Source organism: Lepidochelys kempii, chromosome 3 (assembly GCF_965140265.1).
Source record: "Lepidochelys kempii isolate rLepKem1 chromosome 3, rLepKem1.hap2, whole genome shotgun sequence".
Classification (NCBI taxonomy): Eukaryota; Metazoa; Chordata; order Testudines; family Cheloniidae; genus Lepidochelys; species Lepidochelys kempii.
Genome location: NC_133258.1, coordinates 164,399,243 through 164,418,777, shown reverse-complemented (window position 1 = coordinate 164,418,777; position 19,535 = coordinate 164,399,243). Strand labels below are relative to the sequence as shown.

Genomic DNA, 19,535 nt, shown 5'->3' with positions numbered 1-19,535 from the left:
AGCGGCCAGCGAGGGCCACCTGCTGCCCAGGGCGCAGGCACGTGGGGCTGGGGGACGCTCCTGGGGAGGTGCGCGGGGGAGCAGGCGGGGCCGGGGGGAGAGACCTGACCCTGAACATTGGTGGAGCCAGGCTTCTAGGCCATGAATATTGCTGGAGCACGGGCACCACGGGCCCATATAACTCGCCGCCCCTGCAGGCAAGTGGCCAATCCTAAGGGGTTTTCACCCCAGGCAGGACTGAAATGACCACCCCTCAGTGACCTGGCTGGAGCTACTGGAATTTTATTTGCTGGAAATAGATCCCCTTTCAGCCAGGTGTATTTTAAGCACTGATTGGCATACAAGGTTCCTATTCATGGAGACACCACTGGTTAGTGTCTCCTGGATGGTAGTATAATTGTCTCTTGTTTTGTTGTATTTTTCCTCTCATTTAACAGGTAAAATATCTTTATTACTATTAACTATAATTGGAGGCTATTTTTCGTATCAAATCAATATTTACTGCAACTAAGCCCAAAGCACTAGCTGAAGTTAATATATTTGTTCTCCAAACCTAACTGCTTTGAGAGTGAATTATGTCCTTTTGGCATCCATTCATTTTTAAAGCTTTTTCTTGAACCATTAGTTTATTTTCAGAGATAGTTAAAAACCCTTACAAACAGCAATTCAAGTACAATAATTCACTGTCTTGACTAATCAATCAGTAGTGCAGTACATTAGTATATCATCAAGTCCCAGTTCCCAAATCTTGTCTTCGATGAAAGCAACTTCACTTACGTGATGCAGACATGTTAATTTGTTATGCTTTTGGCACTGTACTTACAACAAAGAATGCCCATAAACCACCTCCTTTTTTAATGAAATGTTTTAGTTCTTCCTAATGAAGGAGACACAATGAACCAGAATGAATGCAAAGATTTTAGTGGCTCGGAGGGGTTGATGTGGAATATATCAATATTGTAATTAACTTAGTAATGCATAGCACTGCTCTTTACTAGATCAAATCAGTACTGTTCAGTTGAGTATCATAGGCTCTGTACTGCTGAGAGCTAAGGGAGTTTCTCCTTTAGCTCAAGTGGCAGAATCCTATGCTTGTGGAGGAAGAGAATGTAAAATCAATCTCCAGGGTCACTGTGGAGTTCAGAATGGCTGTAGTGTGCAGCATAAGGACAACTGTGAAGTTCCTTGAACTTTATTGCAACACCTTAGTGGAACTGAATAGAAGTTCATGATTTATTGGATTAGGTTTTAATAATTTACATACTGAGTTACTATTGATGTAAACAGGTTTTTTAAAGATGTGATTTTTTATAAGTTTTTTGGGTTGGGGTATGCCAAGGAAATTTACTCTGCCAGGTTATAGCATATAGATTGCCAAGGCAAAATACCCATTATTCTTCTAAAATTTCTGTCCCCCTTCTATTTTGTTTGCTCCAATCATTATTACACCCCGCCTACCACTTTACTGGGCATATTTCTTTTTATTAAACTGTTGCCTTGTTAGGATGCATTCATGAAAAATAGGACATACTTAATACTTCCCACTGAACAGAATTCATAATGGAAGGACAAGGATCTTAAACGAAGAAAGGAAAAGGTTAGGCTAGATGCCAAGAAAACAGTTCTGAACAATAAGAGCAATCAAACGGTGGATTAGACTTCCCAGGAGTGGGTGGCTGAGATATATTAACTAGAGATGTTCAGAATAGTTTTGGAAGGATGCTAGTGGGAATGATGTAGTTAGTTCTGTGAAATGGATGGGAACAGACTTAAATGATCCACATGTTTTTTCTGGAGCTATACAGTTCCACAGACTAGAAAGATGGGTATTTCAGACTCACGAATTGCTCTTTGTGGTCACTATATACTCACACTCCTTCTTGGTAGTAAAGCTGGTCCACTCTGAAGCACTGCTGCCTACAGAATTGTAAGACACCACTCTCATGTTGTAGATTGTGTAAGGCTGAAGATCACTCACATTGGAATTCTGATCTTTACCTGTATACTTCACTTCAATTGGTCCAGGGTTACAGGTCTTTGCTTGTGTTTGTAAATGTGGAGGGCAAGCAGTGTACATGTGGAGTTCGTAGCTAGAGAAAAAGATGGACATTTTGATGAAAATCTTATCAGAGGAACAAACAAACCATCAGTGAGCACTGTTTCACTCTGGCTGCTAGATGTCTGGTTACTAGTTAATGAGATGAATCTCAGCTTCATTGCTTTTGGGCACTCTAAATCCCATTCAATCTCTAATGCTTTGGTCCTGATTTTAGGGTGATGACCTCTAATCCCATGCCCACAAACGATTATGCTTGTAGTTTGACACCTGCAATTTTGTGCCTACCATGAAACTGTGGATGTATTCACATCTAACTGCTTGCACCTGCAAATTAGGTAGTTAAATCTAGCTACCTATCTTTGGTATTTATAAGACATATATATCTGTGATGCCATTTACGCTCTCAACTTATTGCTGGTGCAAAACAGCAAGTGCAACTCTTGGTTGGTGCACAATTGCACTTGCCTCATTACGAGCCTGGTGAAACTCAGGCTGAAACGTTAATCCCTGCTATGCCTTAGCAGGGCTGCATTTCAAGTCCATTCTGGGAGAATATATATGTGCAAGGTCAGGACTTAAAAACTCTCTTTGTCACACACATACCAGGCAGCTGCCATCTTGGGCCTGGATTCATGGTGTGCTGAAGATGGGGGAATATGCTGTCCCTCTCTGAGAGGGAACAGGTGACCATTTTGGGAGCATGTTGCTAGTTACAGTAACTGCTTAAGAACTGAACCTCAGTACAGTACACAACATTGTCCTGAAAACTGGACATTTTGTGGAAGGACTCAACAGGACAGCCCACAGGTGAATCCATACCTAGGCGCAGGGGATTGGAGGAAGTGGGTGCTGGTGAGCGACATGAACAGCTTTACATTTAATTTTGGCTTAAGCAGGTTTTCCACTTGCAGAATGGCAGCAGTTTTTTGCTTCTCGTTAATTCATGGTTAAAGATGATTTTTCACTGGTTCTGATGGCTAAGCTTGCTGTGGGGCATTTGGGGAGTGGGGCAATACAGGATATTGTACGTGAACCTGCCTTTTCTATGCAAAATACACCATAGATCATCTGGTTTCTGGTGTGAGTACACTCATGATGCTGTAAAATACAGACTAATTTAGAATTGTACAATGCACTTTTTCTGAGGCTGCCAATGAAAACCACTCAGAAGCATCAAGTGCTGCTGCCTGTTTAGGGCTGGATCCTCTACTCTATAGTGGAAAAACTCCCAATGATTCAAATGGGATAGGAATGGGCCCTTATTGAGTGTGCTTGCTGCATGGAAAGATTTACACTTGTTCGCCATAGACTACACTGGCAACTGATTGGCTTCAAGGTGCAAATTAAGATGTTGACTTTGATTTATAAAACCCTCTGTGCTTTGGTCCTGTCTAGTCCAGAGAGCATTTCTTTTTCTCCTCCTCTCCCACCCCCGCCTCGCAACAGTTGATTTCTATGGCTTTTGCTAACAGTCTCTCTATGTGAGTGGCTGAGTGGCAGAGATAGGAAGTTTTCCATCGCCTGACTCTGAAATTCACTTCCCTTATTGCTCCAGCAAAATCCAAGTTTATTAACATTTAGGAGACACTGCAAGGTTCCTCTACCTGTACAATGTTTTGCTTGAGAGAAGATGCCCAAGGAGGGCAAGCACTTGTTGGGAGGATTTCTTCTGCATGGAATGTACACCAATTTGGAGATCATCATCATAATTTACCAATATATAAAAGAATACTAAAAACAGCACATGAGATTATCTAAAATGACTAAATCTCTGAGTTGGCTTTGAAAGTTTAAATCAGATTGTGAATCTTACCTTTCCACAATGCCATTGGGTGACCGAGGTGCATTCCATTGGAAAAAAGCTGTTCTTGAGGTTATGGTATGTATATGTGGAGGGGGCTGTTGAGAGGGTGGTGCTGGTTGAGTGGTTAGTTGGGCGACTGGTCCTTTGGTGCAACAGTTGAAACATGTGCAGGCCTCTACACCAACAGAGTAGGTGGTGAAAGGTTTAAGTCCATGTATCGTTTGCTGGGTGGCAGTCCCTTCAGACAACTGTAAAAGGCGAGAGAGAACTTTACACAGCACAGCGCACTGTAAATGCTAAGTCAGATTCATTAAATGTTCTAAGTGGTAGGATCTTTGACTTGGTGTGTCCAGGGAACCCAGATTTGTCCTTATCTTTCTTATGAAATTCACCCAGTGCAGTGGGTCTGTACAAGGCCTTTCCCATTGTTTAAGTCCTGTGATGGACTGCACTCGTGAAGCAGCTATGCACAAACACCTCTACATCCAGCATTATGAGGATCACACTGCTGGCCCTGAAAAGTTGGTGGACATTGTCAAAGAATGACAGGCAGATGACAGAACAAAGAGCAATGATCTCAAGTTGCAGTGGGGGAGGTCTAGGTTGGATATTAGGAAACACTATTTCACTGGGAGGGTGGTGAAGCACTGGAATGGGTTACCTAGGGAGGTGGTGGAATCTCCATCCTTAGAGGTTTTTAAAGCCTGGCTTGACAAAGCCCTGGCTGGGACAATTTAGTTGGGTTTAGTTGAGCAAGGGGTTGGAGTAGATGACCTCCTGAGATCTCTTCCAACCCTAATCTTCTATGATTCTATGAATGTCCAGGAGATCTTTGCATACACAGAGCCAGTGGCCCAAATATCCTGCACAAGTGGCACAGAAGGGATGTGTCCTCTATTTCAGCCCATAGGAAACCCTCTCAGCAAAACTGAATCCATCAACCTTTAAAGAGAAACTGAGTTAAATAGCACAAAGAAATGTGTGTGGATAGGAACTGTGTGGAAAGCTATAACTAATAATGTAACAGCAAATAACTAAGGAAAAAGCAAACCATGCTGCTTCCTGGAGCTGCTGTTTCTCCAATTCGCTGCAGTCATTTGTAGGTATGGTTTCCAGATCCAAAGAAATCAAACAGCATGTAGAAAAAAGCAACTTCAATCACAGTAACCACCTGCTGTGGTGATTAAGCAAGGCAAATGGCACAGGCCACAGAGTCCCAGGGTGGACAGCAAGGAAACAGAGCATCAAGACAAGACAGAAAGCACACAAAGTCAGAGTTTGATAATGCCTTCCACTCAGTGATGGAGAAGCAAGACACCCCTGCAGTCACAGCAGCCACATGGCAGGTCTGAGGGGATGAGAAGAGAAAGACAACGGAGAGATGAAAGGGTAAGTGACAAGAACATGCAGGCTCAAGTAGATATGGACCCAGCTGATCATTGTAAGAGGGATAAGGTCAGGCCGTGCTATCAGCAAACAGCAGATGGCTTATGCTTACAGACAGGAATGATGAGCAAGGAAGACAGTGTTCCCAGCCACTTCCATGCCAGATTAGACTGGGGTAGTGGAAGAATGGGCACATACTACTATAAAAGATGAACACAGTTAAGCCTTGACAGATGGAGACATAGACACAAAGGCATGGAAGACGTTGAGCACAAGAAATGGGATTTGTGAAGGATGGAGGTTCCCATTTGCCACTGAATTGTACATCACTTGAAAACTGATAATATCAGCCTTACTTTACTCAGACTTGTGTGACATTTTGCCTTGGTTTGTGCAGTATGGCTCTGGGTACTCTTCACAACCTTCTACCCTGGCCCAAGGTCTGTGGTCACTCTTTTTTGTTTTCAAGCCAGGCTGAACAATACAGATTTCCTGACTTAGCGAAGTTACCTGGTTTGGATGCTGCCTTGTAACAGGCCTCAGAGAAGAAACAGAGCTGCTCCACAAACTCACTGAAGCCTGCAGTGATCCCCTCGTCTTATGAGTCTCTCTTTGTATATGGGGATTGGGCATTAGATTGCAAAGTGCAAATCTACTCATCCCTTAGTCAAAGGGCCCTTGTATGCTAAGGAACAAGAAGACCCCATGGAGCGTAGCTCTGAAGCACACAGGAGAGGGAAGCAGTCCAGAACCCTCCATGGGCTCCCCCGGTTCTGTCCCCCACCCACCTTAAGCAGCAGAACAACACTGAGCCCACCATGTTTGGGCCTTCCATGGCCAGAGGGTGGGCTGGATCTGCCTTTTACATTGTCCTTTTCAATTATTTCCATGCTACACTTGGCTCCTTACATCTCCTTTAGAGCCAGGCCCCCCTGTTTAGCAGATTGCCTGTCTGGTTCCACGTACACAGACTCCAAACTCTCTAGCTGTTGCCTAAACAGTTGACTTACTGAGATTAAACTTCAGACCCAACCTGGGTGCAGCAAAGATCTGAGACACTGTGGATGTGTTACCAGCTCAAACCAAAAGAAAGAAACGACTCATGTCATATGCTCATTGTGTGTTTCAGATCCTCAAAGCCCTAGGCCTTCTAGTGCTTTTTATACACTTTAAGCAAAGGAACATGGGATTTTTAAAACCTAAAAGCTACTATTTTAAACAACATCATTACACTCCCCAAACTGCTTAAAGAAGAACAATGATGACAATTAAGCACGGGGTCCACGGTTTCCCCCCTCAATGATATTTCTGTTTTCTATGTAGAATCTAACTGGCCACAAAAGATCCTACACAGCACTTAATCTTTTTTTTGCGGGGGGGCTGGCTATGCAGAAGGGAAGTTACCATAGGGCTGAAAGGAGCAGATGAAGAAGGGAATCCTTAGACACCCTATATGCTATACCTGTCCCAGATACCCCTGGAGCTGTGACGGGGATGGTCACGGAAAGGGCTCATATTGCATGCTAGAGACATGATATATACACACCTTTGTTACATGTTAATTGTGAGACACACTGAAAGCCTCTTGCTATCTTTCTACCAGTTCTTGTAACATTCTGTTGTAGGAGTTGCTGAGCTACTGGGGGACTGAAACATTCTTAAATGCTATAAAATAATCACTGAGAGTTCAGCAGTGCTTTCAGATGCATGTACAGTGTTCGTTGTTATAAACTTTTCAGTTTTGAACTGGATAACTAGATAACATTACCACACTGTTTGCAATATTCCTAGGTGTTTCCAGTACTTTGTAAGCTACTACACAATATTATCCCTGTGCCAACTGGAAAGCTTTTCAGGGCAACCACCCTGGCCTTAAAATCCATAAGTCAAAACACAGTAATGTCCAAAGGGAGCAGCTGTTTGGATATCAGCTGTAATTTCTGTCTAACCTTTTTGGGCTAACAAATTTTTGGAACGTTTGTATTTCAATGTAATCAATAACCTCCCAGGAACATTGCATTGGATCCCCCCACATTTTCTCACTATATAACACAATGATAAAGTCTCTGGACTCAAGGTTAATTCTTTTAGAAACACAACATTTAGCTAAGTGGAGACGTCAGTCCTTCTTCGGCCAGAAGAGAGCACTGCTAAGTAGAAAAAAAAAAAAAAAAGAAGCTAACAAATTTAAAATCCTAAAAAAATTTCCAGAGTTCAACTGGAAATACAAATAGAATAGCTTGATAAACACTCACCACCACATCGGTCCCTCTGGAGCTATTAGAGAACAGCCTGTAGAGACTAACTATCCCATTTGGCTTAAGAGGGGGTCTGATGTTTACCACAGCTAACGTAGAAGCCACAGTGTAGAACATGGGAGCATGGAGGCCTTCAGGAGGGGCAGGGCCTGTTCTACAGCGTGCCCAGCTGCTAGGAGTCCGGCCCACAGAGTTTACTGACCAGACCTTGAAAAAACAAAACAAAGAGCAATTTGTGAAGGGTTTGAGCCTGCAAGATGCTGAACACTCCTGGGAGGTGCTGAGTTGATGGGGCTAACACAGCTTTACTGGTGGCAAGATAAAACTGCACTATAACTTAAGACAATTTTGTGACATTTCTTTAGTCCCTCCTCTGGTTCAAATCAATTCTTTTTAAAGAGGGGAATAAAATATTTTTAAGAACAGAAGAATGGCCACAGTCTGGGTCAGACCAAAGGTCCATCTAGCCTAGTATCCTGTCTTCCGACAGTGGCCAGTGTCAGGTGCTTCAGAGGGAATGAACAGAACAGGTAATCATCAAGTCATCCATCCCCTTTCACCCATTCCTAGCTTTTCACCATTATGATTAAGGGGGGCAAGTACATTTTCATGAGGTTCCTGCAAGGCTGATTTAAGAACAGACACTTTTGTTTGCCATGTAATACTGTACACAGAGGAGGCCCTAGAAAACTTGCCTTATCTTACCTAAGATAAGGTAAGAAAGGGCAGTATTCCCTTGACTATTGCAAATTCCAAGGGCAAACTGCAAATACTGACCTAGCCCCAATCCTGCTATTGTATCCCTGCGGGTTATGCCTTTTTTGCCTGTGAATAGGTCCAATTAAATCAATGTGGCTCTGTATGGGATTTAAGTTTCCCTTGCACTGATCCAATTACAGAAGCAGGACCTTAGTGATTTAAGGCAACTGGCAAGTTTTTAAGGGACCCCACTCTATTAAATATATTAATATAATTAATCATTTGGCAAAATTGTCAGTAATCCAAAGTATAATATAAAGAAAACACATTGAAAAGCATGGGTAAGTCAGCACCTCTAATTTTATTCATTTATTTTTGCAATAACATTTGCTTTATTATACTAGCACAAAGAGAGTGGTTTTAGTTCCAAGGTTTCAAAATACAGCAGCTTGAATTAGGCCTGATTAAAAACTGCACGTCTCTATGAACTATGCCTACTGATTTTGTCAGCTTCACCAAAACCAGACTGATCTGCAGACTACATAAAACTCAGCACTTATTAAACACAGTCTCCAACAAATCTGCATGAAAATTAAATTTTGCTTTCATCAAGGAGTGCATAAACATATGGAAGGATGTATAATCTTATTTATCAAAAACCATTTGTATAATTAAACACGAATATCTTAAAAGGTTGCCTTAGGTCATCATTTGCATGAGTAAGTAATTTGTAGAATGTCAGGTACAATAGACAGAATAGATGGATGTGTGAGTGTATAGGGTTAAATTAGGCTCAATAATAGGCAACCACATAGTGATCAATCAGAATGATAGATCTAAATGGCAATACAAGAGGACTGTCTGAGTGATTTTTAGTATAAGTATTCCTTAGTAAGCTTTCATGTTGAGCAGTTCTAACTACAGTAAAACACGTTCTCACAAAATCTCTTCTGGACAGTTTTTTTTTTTTTTTAAAGTTCGCATCTTGCTTTTTTTAAAACAGAGCCTGGAGAACTTTCAGTTTTCTGAATTTACAACATTTATGTTCAGGGAGCTTACATTTTAAAAGGGGTCAGGTGCAGGAGAGAACCAAAAACATACAAGGGCTTTAAGTGTTGTGATTCAAAAACTGTAGATATCAACTAAAGTTAAAGAATCAAAGTTACTTTCTCATACTCTTGCTAGCACATACTACTACTAAAGCAAACTCTACTACAAATGAGATCCTATACCAAAAAGTTTGCACATCATATTTTTCTTTCAGTGATCTCTGCAGAGAAGTTTTCCTGAAGTCAAACTCCTTTCAGTCTACTGCAACAGGCCAAACACTATCTCGGTTAAGTCCTTGCGGCTACAAAGATTTGACAATAGTTGCTCACTTTAAGGAGTATTTTCTTCATGGATGGCAAATTCTTAGGCAGGGTACAGTTCGAAGAGCTCCAGTTGTATTGACTCAATACCAACCTTGGGGTGAAATGCTCCAGAGTTTTATTCTGAACTATGGGAACATGCCTGTGAGGCCTTAATGAGCAAATCATTTAACTTCTCTCGGCCTCAGTTTAGCCATCTGTAAAAGGGTAAATGGGCATAAAAATACTTTCCTTAAGGGAGTGTTGTGATAATTTAGTGATAGCAAGCACTTTGAGATTCTGAGATATAAGTATTAATTGCAGACATAAATGCTAATATTTAAACACTTGCCTGAGTGTATATGCAAATCAGACAGCTATACATCCAACTGCTAGCATCTGCACCTGCAGTCAATTGCATCTATTAAAAATTGAAGGCTCTGTCATGATCCTTTCAAAAATGCATCACACAGCAGTCACGAACCTTTACAGCCTGTTGCACTGATTAATGTAATGCTATGTGGTATGCTTTTGTACACAAACAAAATAACAGAAAGTCTTTTGAAGTTGCACTGCATCATTCTGAGGTGTGATGCAGCTAACATAAGGGGCACGCAATAACATTCATAAAAGACTGCAGACAGAAGCATTACCTGCTATATGTATTGTATAAAGCCATAAAAAATAAGCTAGCCAAGAGCAGAACAAGGATAAGAGTGTGGGGGAAGTGATCATGGCACTAGACTACCAATATAAGTAGAGACTTCGGGGACTACAGTATATGGAAAGAAGAAAACCATCAAAATAAGGTACTTGTTACTTTAACTCTTTTAATATATTGCTTCAATAATCATTAAGTCTTACATCATAGTACGTGGACTCAAAACCCTGCCAAAATCTGTACAGCCATTAGTGGGTGCAGTGTCTCAAGAAAGCCACGAAGGGGCTCCAAATGCATCTACAGAAGGAGTATTTCAGACCTCTTCATCAATTTGCTGGCCACCTGCCCAGACAGCACTTTGAAGTAGGGTCAGAAAGAAAGAAGCTCTCTGGAGGCAATATATTCAGAGAACTAGAGAATTCCAGTCACAGGTAAGTGAGTTTGTTTTCTCCTTCATAAATCGGCCTCCATAAACGCCCCCGTTCTTGGAGACTGGTGAGCAGCAATCACCCAAAACGGTCATATGGCAGCTTCCAAGTCTGACAGCACAGCCAAGAACTGGCAAAAACTGGGTTACAAGTGACTGTCCTACAGACCTCAATCATAAGGAGTGGCGGAAACATGCTGCAAAAGCTGCCTCAGCTCTAGCACAATAAGCCTGCCATGGATAAACTCTCACCTGCAGTCAGGGCTGGCCTCACCATGAGGCGAACTGAGGCGGCTGCTTCAGATGCCAGACTTGGGGGGGGGGGGGAGCCACAAGGACCCAGAGTGTAGAAAATTGTGTCTGCTGCTGGTGCATATGTATTCTCTCTGCTCTAGATGCACAGAGATGGTGGAGTGCTGTGCTGGAGGAAGGAGGGCACAAGAGATAACAGGCAGGCAGGAGAAAAGATGAGAGGGAATAACAGAAAGCAGCAGGAGCTGCAGGGAGAGAGAGAAGGAGGAGCCTCTTATGTACCTCTCTAGCACCCCCAGGAGCCTGGACTGATTAACACTGGCTTCTCAGGGAGCTTCCTGTTTCCTGCTGCTTCCCTGAACCCACTTGAGGAAAACAGGCAGTCAGCTGAAGTAGTAGGAACCAGTTAGGCCCTTAAGACAGTGATATCTTCCCTCACTCAGGCCCTGCTACCAGCCTGCTTATTTGTCCCCTTCAGCTGAGTGCTGAGAGCCACTATAGCTGGCACAGAACAGCAGTCATGAGTGAGAGAAGAAAACGCCCCTCTGGGGCAGCATTCAGAAAAAGAAAGAACGTAAAGGAAGCTTCTCTATCTATCTAAGTAGGAAGGAGCTCCCCTGAGACACACAGACACAAATGTTCATGGTGAGCCTTCCAGCCCCAGCGAGGATGTGAGTGGTGAGGAGATGACTGATCTTCCAGTTAGGCAGAGTGCAGTGACGTGGCAGCTACTGCAGCATCCATATCTCCATCTCAAATGCATGCATCGCTAACCATGCACATTCCTGAAGAAAAGTGTAGATCAGAGAAGAATGTGGTGGAGGCGCAAGAAACAGCTGCTGCTGAGTTTAGTTCCTTAAGTCTAGATGATCCAGGACTGTGGACCCACTTGAGCAGCAGCCTGAGGGACTTCCTTGTACTGCATGGGCCACAGCAAGTGAAAAACTTCATGTTCTCCAAAGACAATGAAAATAGAAGTTACCATCCAACACATTACTGGCGTGACATCCCCAATGGTGACAAAGTGGAGAGGCCATGGCTTATGTACTCAAAAACCCAGAATGCTGCATACTGTTTTTGTTGCAAACTCTTCCAGTCTAATGTTCCAGCCACATTGGGTTCTACAGGAACAAAGGACTGGAAAAATCTGGCTAGAAATCTGGCATGCCATGAGAAGGCAGCAAATCACCAGAGACCATTCCATAGGTGGAAAGAGCTTGAGATGAGACTAGGGTTAAAGGCCACCATAGATGATCAGCATCAAGAGAAGATTGCATCAGAGTTTCTTTACTGCCAAAATGTTCTGAAAAAGGTCATTGCCATTGTGAGAATGCTCGCTACCCAAAACCTAGCACTGTGTGGCACTTCTAATCAGCTGTATGTGCCAAACAATGGAAACTTCCTTAAAATTGTGGAGCTGATGGCTGAGTCTGATGCAGTACTCCAGGAGCATCTAAGAAGAATCACCACCCAAGAAATGTACACACACCACTACCTTGGAAAAACAGTTCAAAATGAGATCAAACAGTTACTGGCAACAAAAGTGAAACACAAGATTGTGGCAGATCTGAAGTCAGCAAGATATTACTCTGTTATTCTGGACTGCACACCTGACATCAGCCATACGGAACAAACGACTTTAATGGTGCGTTTTGTAACAACAACAGAACCTAGTGAAAATGTCCCTGCAATGGTGACTGTCAGAGAGCATCTTCTAGAATTTATTGACATTGATGATACTACAGGAGCTGGCATGACAAATGTGCTTCTTAAAAAGCTGGAAGATACGGGAATTGCGATAGCTGACGTGAGAGGTCAGGGCTACAATAATGGTGCCAACATGAGAGGAAAGAACAGAGGAGTGGAGACATGGATCTGAGAGTTAAACCCTTGAGCTTTTTTTGTCCCATGCAGTTCTCATTCATTGAACTTGGTGGTCAGTGATGCAGCATCAGCTTCTAGTGAGGCTGCTGAATTTTTTAATGTAATTCAAAGCATCTATGTATTTTTCTCTACATCAACTCATCAAGGGCAAATTTTGAAGCAACATCTGGGAACATCCTCTCAGACACTGAAACCACTGAGTGCCACACGATGGGAAAGTCGAGTGGAGGCGATAAAGCCTATCAAACAGCAAATTGGGAAGATAGATGATGCCATAGTTGCCATTATGGAGGATAATGCTATGACAGGAACTGTTCGTGGGAGAACAGTAGCAGAGGGACATGGAATCACCAGAAACAGACACAACCTCAAATTTATGTGTGGGTTAGTGTTGTGGCATGTTTGAAATAAATGTTGTAAGCAAGACACTCCAAGGTGTTGACCTTGATATATCTGGAGCAATGGAACTGGACAAAGCAAAGTCATACCTACAGTCCTACCAGTCAGATGAGGTATTTCAAAATGTTCTGAAGAATGCAGAGAAGTTGGCAGAGGAACTTCACACTGAAGCTATTTTCCCACCCATTCAAGAATACAAGAGTCACCGAAGAAGAAGACATTTTGATTACGAGGCACGGGATAATCCCATAAGAGACCCCAAACAATAATTCAAAGTTGAATTTCTTTAACCAGGTGCTATATAGTGCAATACAGTCAGTTGAAGAACGTTTCATGCAGCTCAAGGAACACAGCAGTATATTTGGGAAGTTGTATGATATTCCAAAACTCCTCACTATACCTGAAGAAGACCTACACCAGCAATCATAGAATATCAGGGTTGGAAGGGACCTCAGGGGGTCATCAGTCCAACCCCCTGCTCAAAGCAGGACCAATGCCCAATTTTTGCCCCAACCCTAAATGGCCCCCTCAAGGATTGAACTCACAATCCTGGCTTTAGCAGGCCAATGTTCAAAGCACTGAGCTATCCCTCCCCCCTCCAATGCAGGGCACTAGAGACAGTGTTGACACATGATGACATATGCGATATTGATGCGAGTGATTTTAGGTGACGAACTGAAAGCCCTTTCAAGATACATTTCAGCAGCATCAACTCCAAAGGCTGTTCTGGAATATATGTGCACAAATAAGATGACCACCCTCTTTCCAAATGCTTTTGTTGCTCTGCGCATACTTCTAACACTTCCTGTAACAGTTGCCAGTGGAGAACGCAGCTTCTCCAAACTGAAGTTAACAAAAACACATCTACGCTCCACAATGACAATGGCCTTGCAACCACCTCAATAGAGCATGAGCTGGCCCAGACTGTGGGCCTTCAGCAGGAAGCAGTTCAAATCTTTGTAACCAAGAAGGCACGGAAAGCATCACTTTGATTATTCAAACAGATAAAAATGCCAGTGTTTACTATGCAGACAAGTTACATGTGCTGTTCAGGCATTTGAAAGTTAAGTGTTATTTAACATTTTTGAACAAGGCATTTTAAGTTGTTAGTTCTCCTTTATTGGGGTAGGTAGCAGAGCAGGTAGCAGAACAGGAAGAAGGCAGAACTGAGGCCTTTCAAAGTTTTGGCCCAAGCGAGGGGGGTTGGGGGCGTCATTTGAGCTCCCCGTCTCAGGTGCCAAAATGTTGTGGGCCTGCCCTGCCTGCAATAATGTCTGTGGATTCTCCACAGCACACCCACTTTCCCAAATTCAAGGCCAGTTCCTCAGCAAAGCTGAGTACCGACAACTCCCACTGAAGGCAATTAAATCTGTTTGGCTTTCAGACATGGATGAAGATCACAGAATCATAGACCATGGAGATGGAAAACGCCAGTTAGATCATTGAGCTCATCTCCCTACCCATGTAGGAACGGTCCCTACAATTCTTTAAAAACTCAGGTCTTTACAAAGGAGCTAAAGTTTTGAGCAAGAAAACGGATTTCTTTGCATCAACATAAAATAATATGTAAAGTTATTCAATCTGTACAGGAAATCCTTAAGGGAATTAAAGGGAAGGGCTGGACATAACCATGCCTCAGTGCAGGGAGATGGACTAATGACCACTTGAGATGCCTTCCAACTCTACATTTCCATGATTCAAGGACATAGGCCAATAGCCATCATAGCTGAGGTGAACCACCAGAAGAAGAAAAGCACCTCACCAGTGGGCAAGCAAAATGACTTCTCAGCTAATGAATAATGAAAGGGCTACAGAAACTGCCAAAATAACACTAAAAGAAGAGTGACTCACACCTCACACATTCTAGGAGAGAGGCAGCCCTGAGTTAAGAGAGTAGACACAGAATCAGAAAAAAGAAACCAGAGCTCTTGACACTTGAAGAACCGCAGTCCCAGTTAATTTAGTAGCAGTACTGTGAAAAGAGTTTTATGTTCTTCACACACTATATGCCTCCCAAATGATGGTAGATACGTATATTGGACAGATCAGATGGAAGTCCCTTTAAACATGCTGACTCCCCGGAAAGTTCAAAAGAGAGGATCTGCTGTTCATACTGAGGCTAACACAAGTCTAGCAATGGGCTATTAAAGAGGAGACCGCTCCAGTGTTGAAGAGGATTCATCTGATATTGGGGTAAGTGACAAAGCATACACTGCCATGAGATTTAGGGTCCTACAGTCATCTATGTGTTTGTGAGAACCAGAAGGCCAGATCAAACCACACCTGTGCATGGATTAGGGTGACCAGACAACAAAAGTGAAACATCAGGATGGGGGGGGGGGCGATGGGGAGGGGATGGGGTGGATAATAGGAGCATATATAAGAAAAAGACCCAAAAATCGGGACTGTCCTTATAAACTCAGGACATCTGGTCATCCTAGCATGGATGCACAAGACCCAGAAAGGATGCAAGGAGCCAACCCCTTTACCCTGCAGATGGATCAAGCATAATTACAGTCCTTGCGTACAGTAAGCCCAAGGACTCCATACATGTAGCCCTGCTGCTGGTGCTAGCCTTTCCAAAAGCGACCTTGCAGCACCTCTGTATATGAGCCAGCAGAGCTGGACCTTTGCAGGGGGGAGTGCACAGCATTTTTCAAGGGTGATGCTGTTGCTATGCTTCCCCTCAGCTCCCTGGATCTCTCAGAGACATTGCGCTGGTTTCAGTCCTCACTTTTCAGTTTCCTGAAATCAACCTCCAACCTTAAGGTTGTAGAAATATCAGATTTTTGCAATGAATAGAGATATTTTTGTTTCAGCAAAAACAGGACATTTTCAGTGCATGACTCATATTAAATAAAGGTAATGGGGCTCGTGTGATTAAGTCCCTGCACATCGTATTGGCAGTATTTAGAAACAAAAGGTTCTGTGTTGTATTTTGTTTTGGCTGGGCTGTGCACTTGCATTGGAATTTACAAAAGAAGGAACAGGTAGTTTCAAGCCATCTTTGCACTTTCTCCATTCTTGGGCCTGCCTAGCCCCTAGCATAAGAAAGAGCAGTCTCAAGGACGCTTTATTTTATGCACAGCTTACTGGCACTTATGAGCCATTCTTGCAACTAAGTGGCCCTATAATGCAGTGCAGCCAAAATAATCTGGGGTTGCTTCTGCAGAGACAACACAATTCAGAGCATAGTGCAAAAAGTCCATACCTCTACAGATCTACTGTGTCCACCCCTGGAATAATATATTAATTTCTGGGCAACATCCTACCAGAAAGGCATTGACAAACTTGGAAGGGTTCAGAGAAAAGCAACATAAAGCATTATGGTGCTAGAGAGACTGATTTACGAGGAAAGAAAAAAATATTAGGAAAGATAATAGATTAAATGAGCTAAACAGATAGAGCTTGGTTATGAGACAAAGGGAGCAACCATAGCTGTCTATTAATATTTGTGAAGTGTAAATATCAAAGATACAGAGGAATTATTTAACATGGCACATGGGGGTAGAACTAGGATTGAAAAATGAAATTGAGAATAGAAAGATTTAGGAAAAACGTCCTGCCAGGAAGATCTATTAGGCTGTAGAAGTACCTTAAGGGAAATGGTAAAAACTGATTCATTTGGGAATTTTCAAACCAGATTGGATAAAACACTAGAAAACAAACTGTAAGAACAATTCTGAACTGAGGAGGAGATGGACTTGCTGGGAGCTAATAGTTCTTTCTAGGTAGGTACTTATATGATCCTCATTACTGTAGCATCTGACTGCTTCACAACATTAATGAATTTAACTCACAAACACTGCTGCAAGGTCAGGGAATATCATTATGCCCACTTTACAGATAGAGAACTTAATTCGGAGAGATTTAGTTACTTGCCTAAGAGCCCTGGAAACTGAACACAGACTGCCTGAGTCCAAGCGCAGTGGCTTACCACAAGACCATTCTTTGCCCATGGCTTCAAGATAGGCCAAAGCTACTAGATGGCAATGGAAACATCAATATATACCAAGTTTGTTCTGCAAGAACCACCTGGCTTTAGTAGAGCATATGGCATTCTCACAGCTTTCCTATTACTGGGGGAATATTTAATGTTTTCAGCCACATCACGGCCTAGTTCTTCATCTGGTTATTCATGCAATTTAGGAGATTAGGGATATTTAGTCTCCCAGGAGACATTTAGACCCCAGGTTCTCTGAAGTCCCATGCATTCACTGCCATTTAAACGGTCCCTATAGCATTGATGGCTCTTGATTCAACAGGTACATTAATAGTCCGTAATCTTCAGGCACATCTGGACTTGCAAATCTTGATGTCTGAGTGTTGCGGCCCTAATGACCCAGGCTCTGCTCTTATTACTGAGGTTAAAGAACTTCCACAGACTAAAATATTTACGACCACAAACACAGCTGATCAATTCTCCTTCATGGTTCTCCCAAGGCAGCACTTTGACAATGCAATAGATATCCTCAAACTAACTTGATAAAGTCTGATGCAGATGCCCATATGGCTGGTGACAATTGCTACCTAACAAAAACCAGTTATTGAAGCTGAAATTTCCTTATGCTAAGCATCCTTTAATTTAACAGTCAGCAATGGAAGGGATTGATTTACCATTGCCAAAGAGTTAAGGACATAAACAGAGCATTTCTAAGGATCTGGAAACATCTACTTTTAGCCAGTGCCCACCATTTTAGCAAACAGCACTCCCATGTGCACACAGCACAAATGGCAATTGTGCATTTCTGTGACTACCAAAAATCCTTAAATTTTTCAGCATAGTGGTAGAAAATTTTCAAATCCTACATAATCTGGTTTTACTGTGCAAGAGATAAAATCACACCCCTACTGGAGGCAGGCTACAGGACTACAATGTATCCCTTCTGTAGCCTTCCATGGCCACTACTCCTGGAGTAATGACCACTCCTGCCTTATATCCCGTATGTAGATGTTTCCAATCATTGCATAAGTGCAGATCTAACAATCCCTTTCCAGGTCCATTGCTAATACATCTCTGCACTGGCATAGCCAGTACCAGCAGGGAGCCCCCCTTCCATGTGCAAAAGCCATGCTGAGGAGCAGCTCTACTCTGCCCCACTCACATGCACTGCAAGGGTTCCACAGTGTGAAAGGACTTGGGGTCCAACCCTGCTCCTTTTAAAGTCAATTCCAAATCTCCCATTGAATTTAAAGAGAGTTGGATCAGGCCCTTGCTTAAGGAAGTGTTTTCAGACATTACTGCTGATTTGGGATCCCTCCGATTCTGGGTGCCCACTTTACACATTTTGAAGAGACCTCATCTTCAGAAGTGTTCCTTCAGTACAGAAGAGGTGGCTCAGCACTTCTGCTTAGGTGTCTAAAGCTGAGTACCCCAAAATCAAGGCCCGCAAAATCACTGGCCGCTTTTTGCAAATAGAGTACAATGGGTGTATTTTAACAACTGCACATACATTCTGGGAATAAAACTCATTAAACTAAATTATTAGCTCTCTATGAAAAATATCTTAGTAATTTTATAACTAATATTAAGTTACTGGGTGTGATTAGGGCAAAGGCCTCACTTGCATAGTATTTTGCTTTGTGCTCTGGTGTAATATAATGCCAGGAGGCAATGCTCATGATAGGCAGGATAACCATTGCCTCTTCTATGTATAGCCAGATACAGTAGAACCCTCTCTAGCTGGTGATGTAAACTGACTGTCACTACTGGGTGTCATTTTCTTCCTAGTTACTTTTAGATATGAATCAGCCTCTCCCCAAAGCACAAAACAAAACACTATTATTATTATTATCATTATCATCATCATCATCTAGAGGCCATAAACAGTATCAGAGACCCATTGTGCTAGATGCTGTACAAATACACAATAAGAAATGATCCCTCCCCCACACAACTTGCAATCTAAATGAGATAGACAGGGAAGATGGAGAAAGGAAGTCCCATATCCTCATGTTACAGTTGGGGAGATGAGGCATGAAGAAATGAAGTGACTTGTCTGTGTCAGAGCCAGGAAATTAACAGAGATTTTCCAAGTGCCTGTCCAGTGCCTTAGTTACAAAACCCTCCTTCCCCTCTGGCATTTAGTTAACATCCATAGTAAAGCCTGTAGATCACATTCATAAAGCTGGATTTCAGGCATGTGGATTCTAATGATTCGGTAATGTGTTAGGTCAAGCTTGATCCTCTTAACACTGCTCTATGTCTTGACTAATAATCGCAAAACACTATTAAAACATTAAAAGTCATGCTAATGCTAAATCCATTCTTGGGGGGAAATATCACAACAGCAAACAGTTTGGGGATCAAAAAACATGTCAAAATGTAACTGCAGCTCGTTTCATATAATGCACTGT

At 42.5% G+C, this 19,535-nt stretch overlaps 1 protein-coding gene across 1 annotated transcript in view; it reads right to left on the bottom strand.

Moving 5' to 3' along the window:
• Positions 1–19,535, bottom strand: part of USH2A (usherin) — a 571,967-nt gene that overhangs the window by 13,683 nt on the left and 538,749 nt on the right. Inside the window, exons 64-66 of the mRNA XM_073338913.1 lie at positions 7,505–7,714; positions 3,873–4,111; positions 1,873–2,090 (exon numbers count right to left, since the gene is read on the bottom strand). Coding sequence (XP_073195014.1) covers positions 1,873–2,090; positions 3,873–4,111; positions 7,505–7,714 — 667 coding nt within the window. The remainder of the gene's footprint in view (positions 1–1,872; positions 2,091–3,872; positions 4,112–7,504; positions 7,715–19,535) is intronic.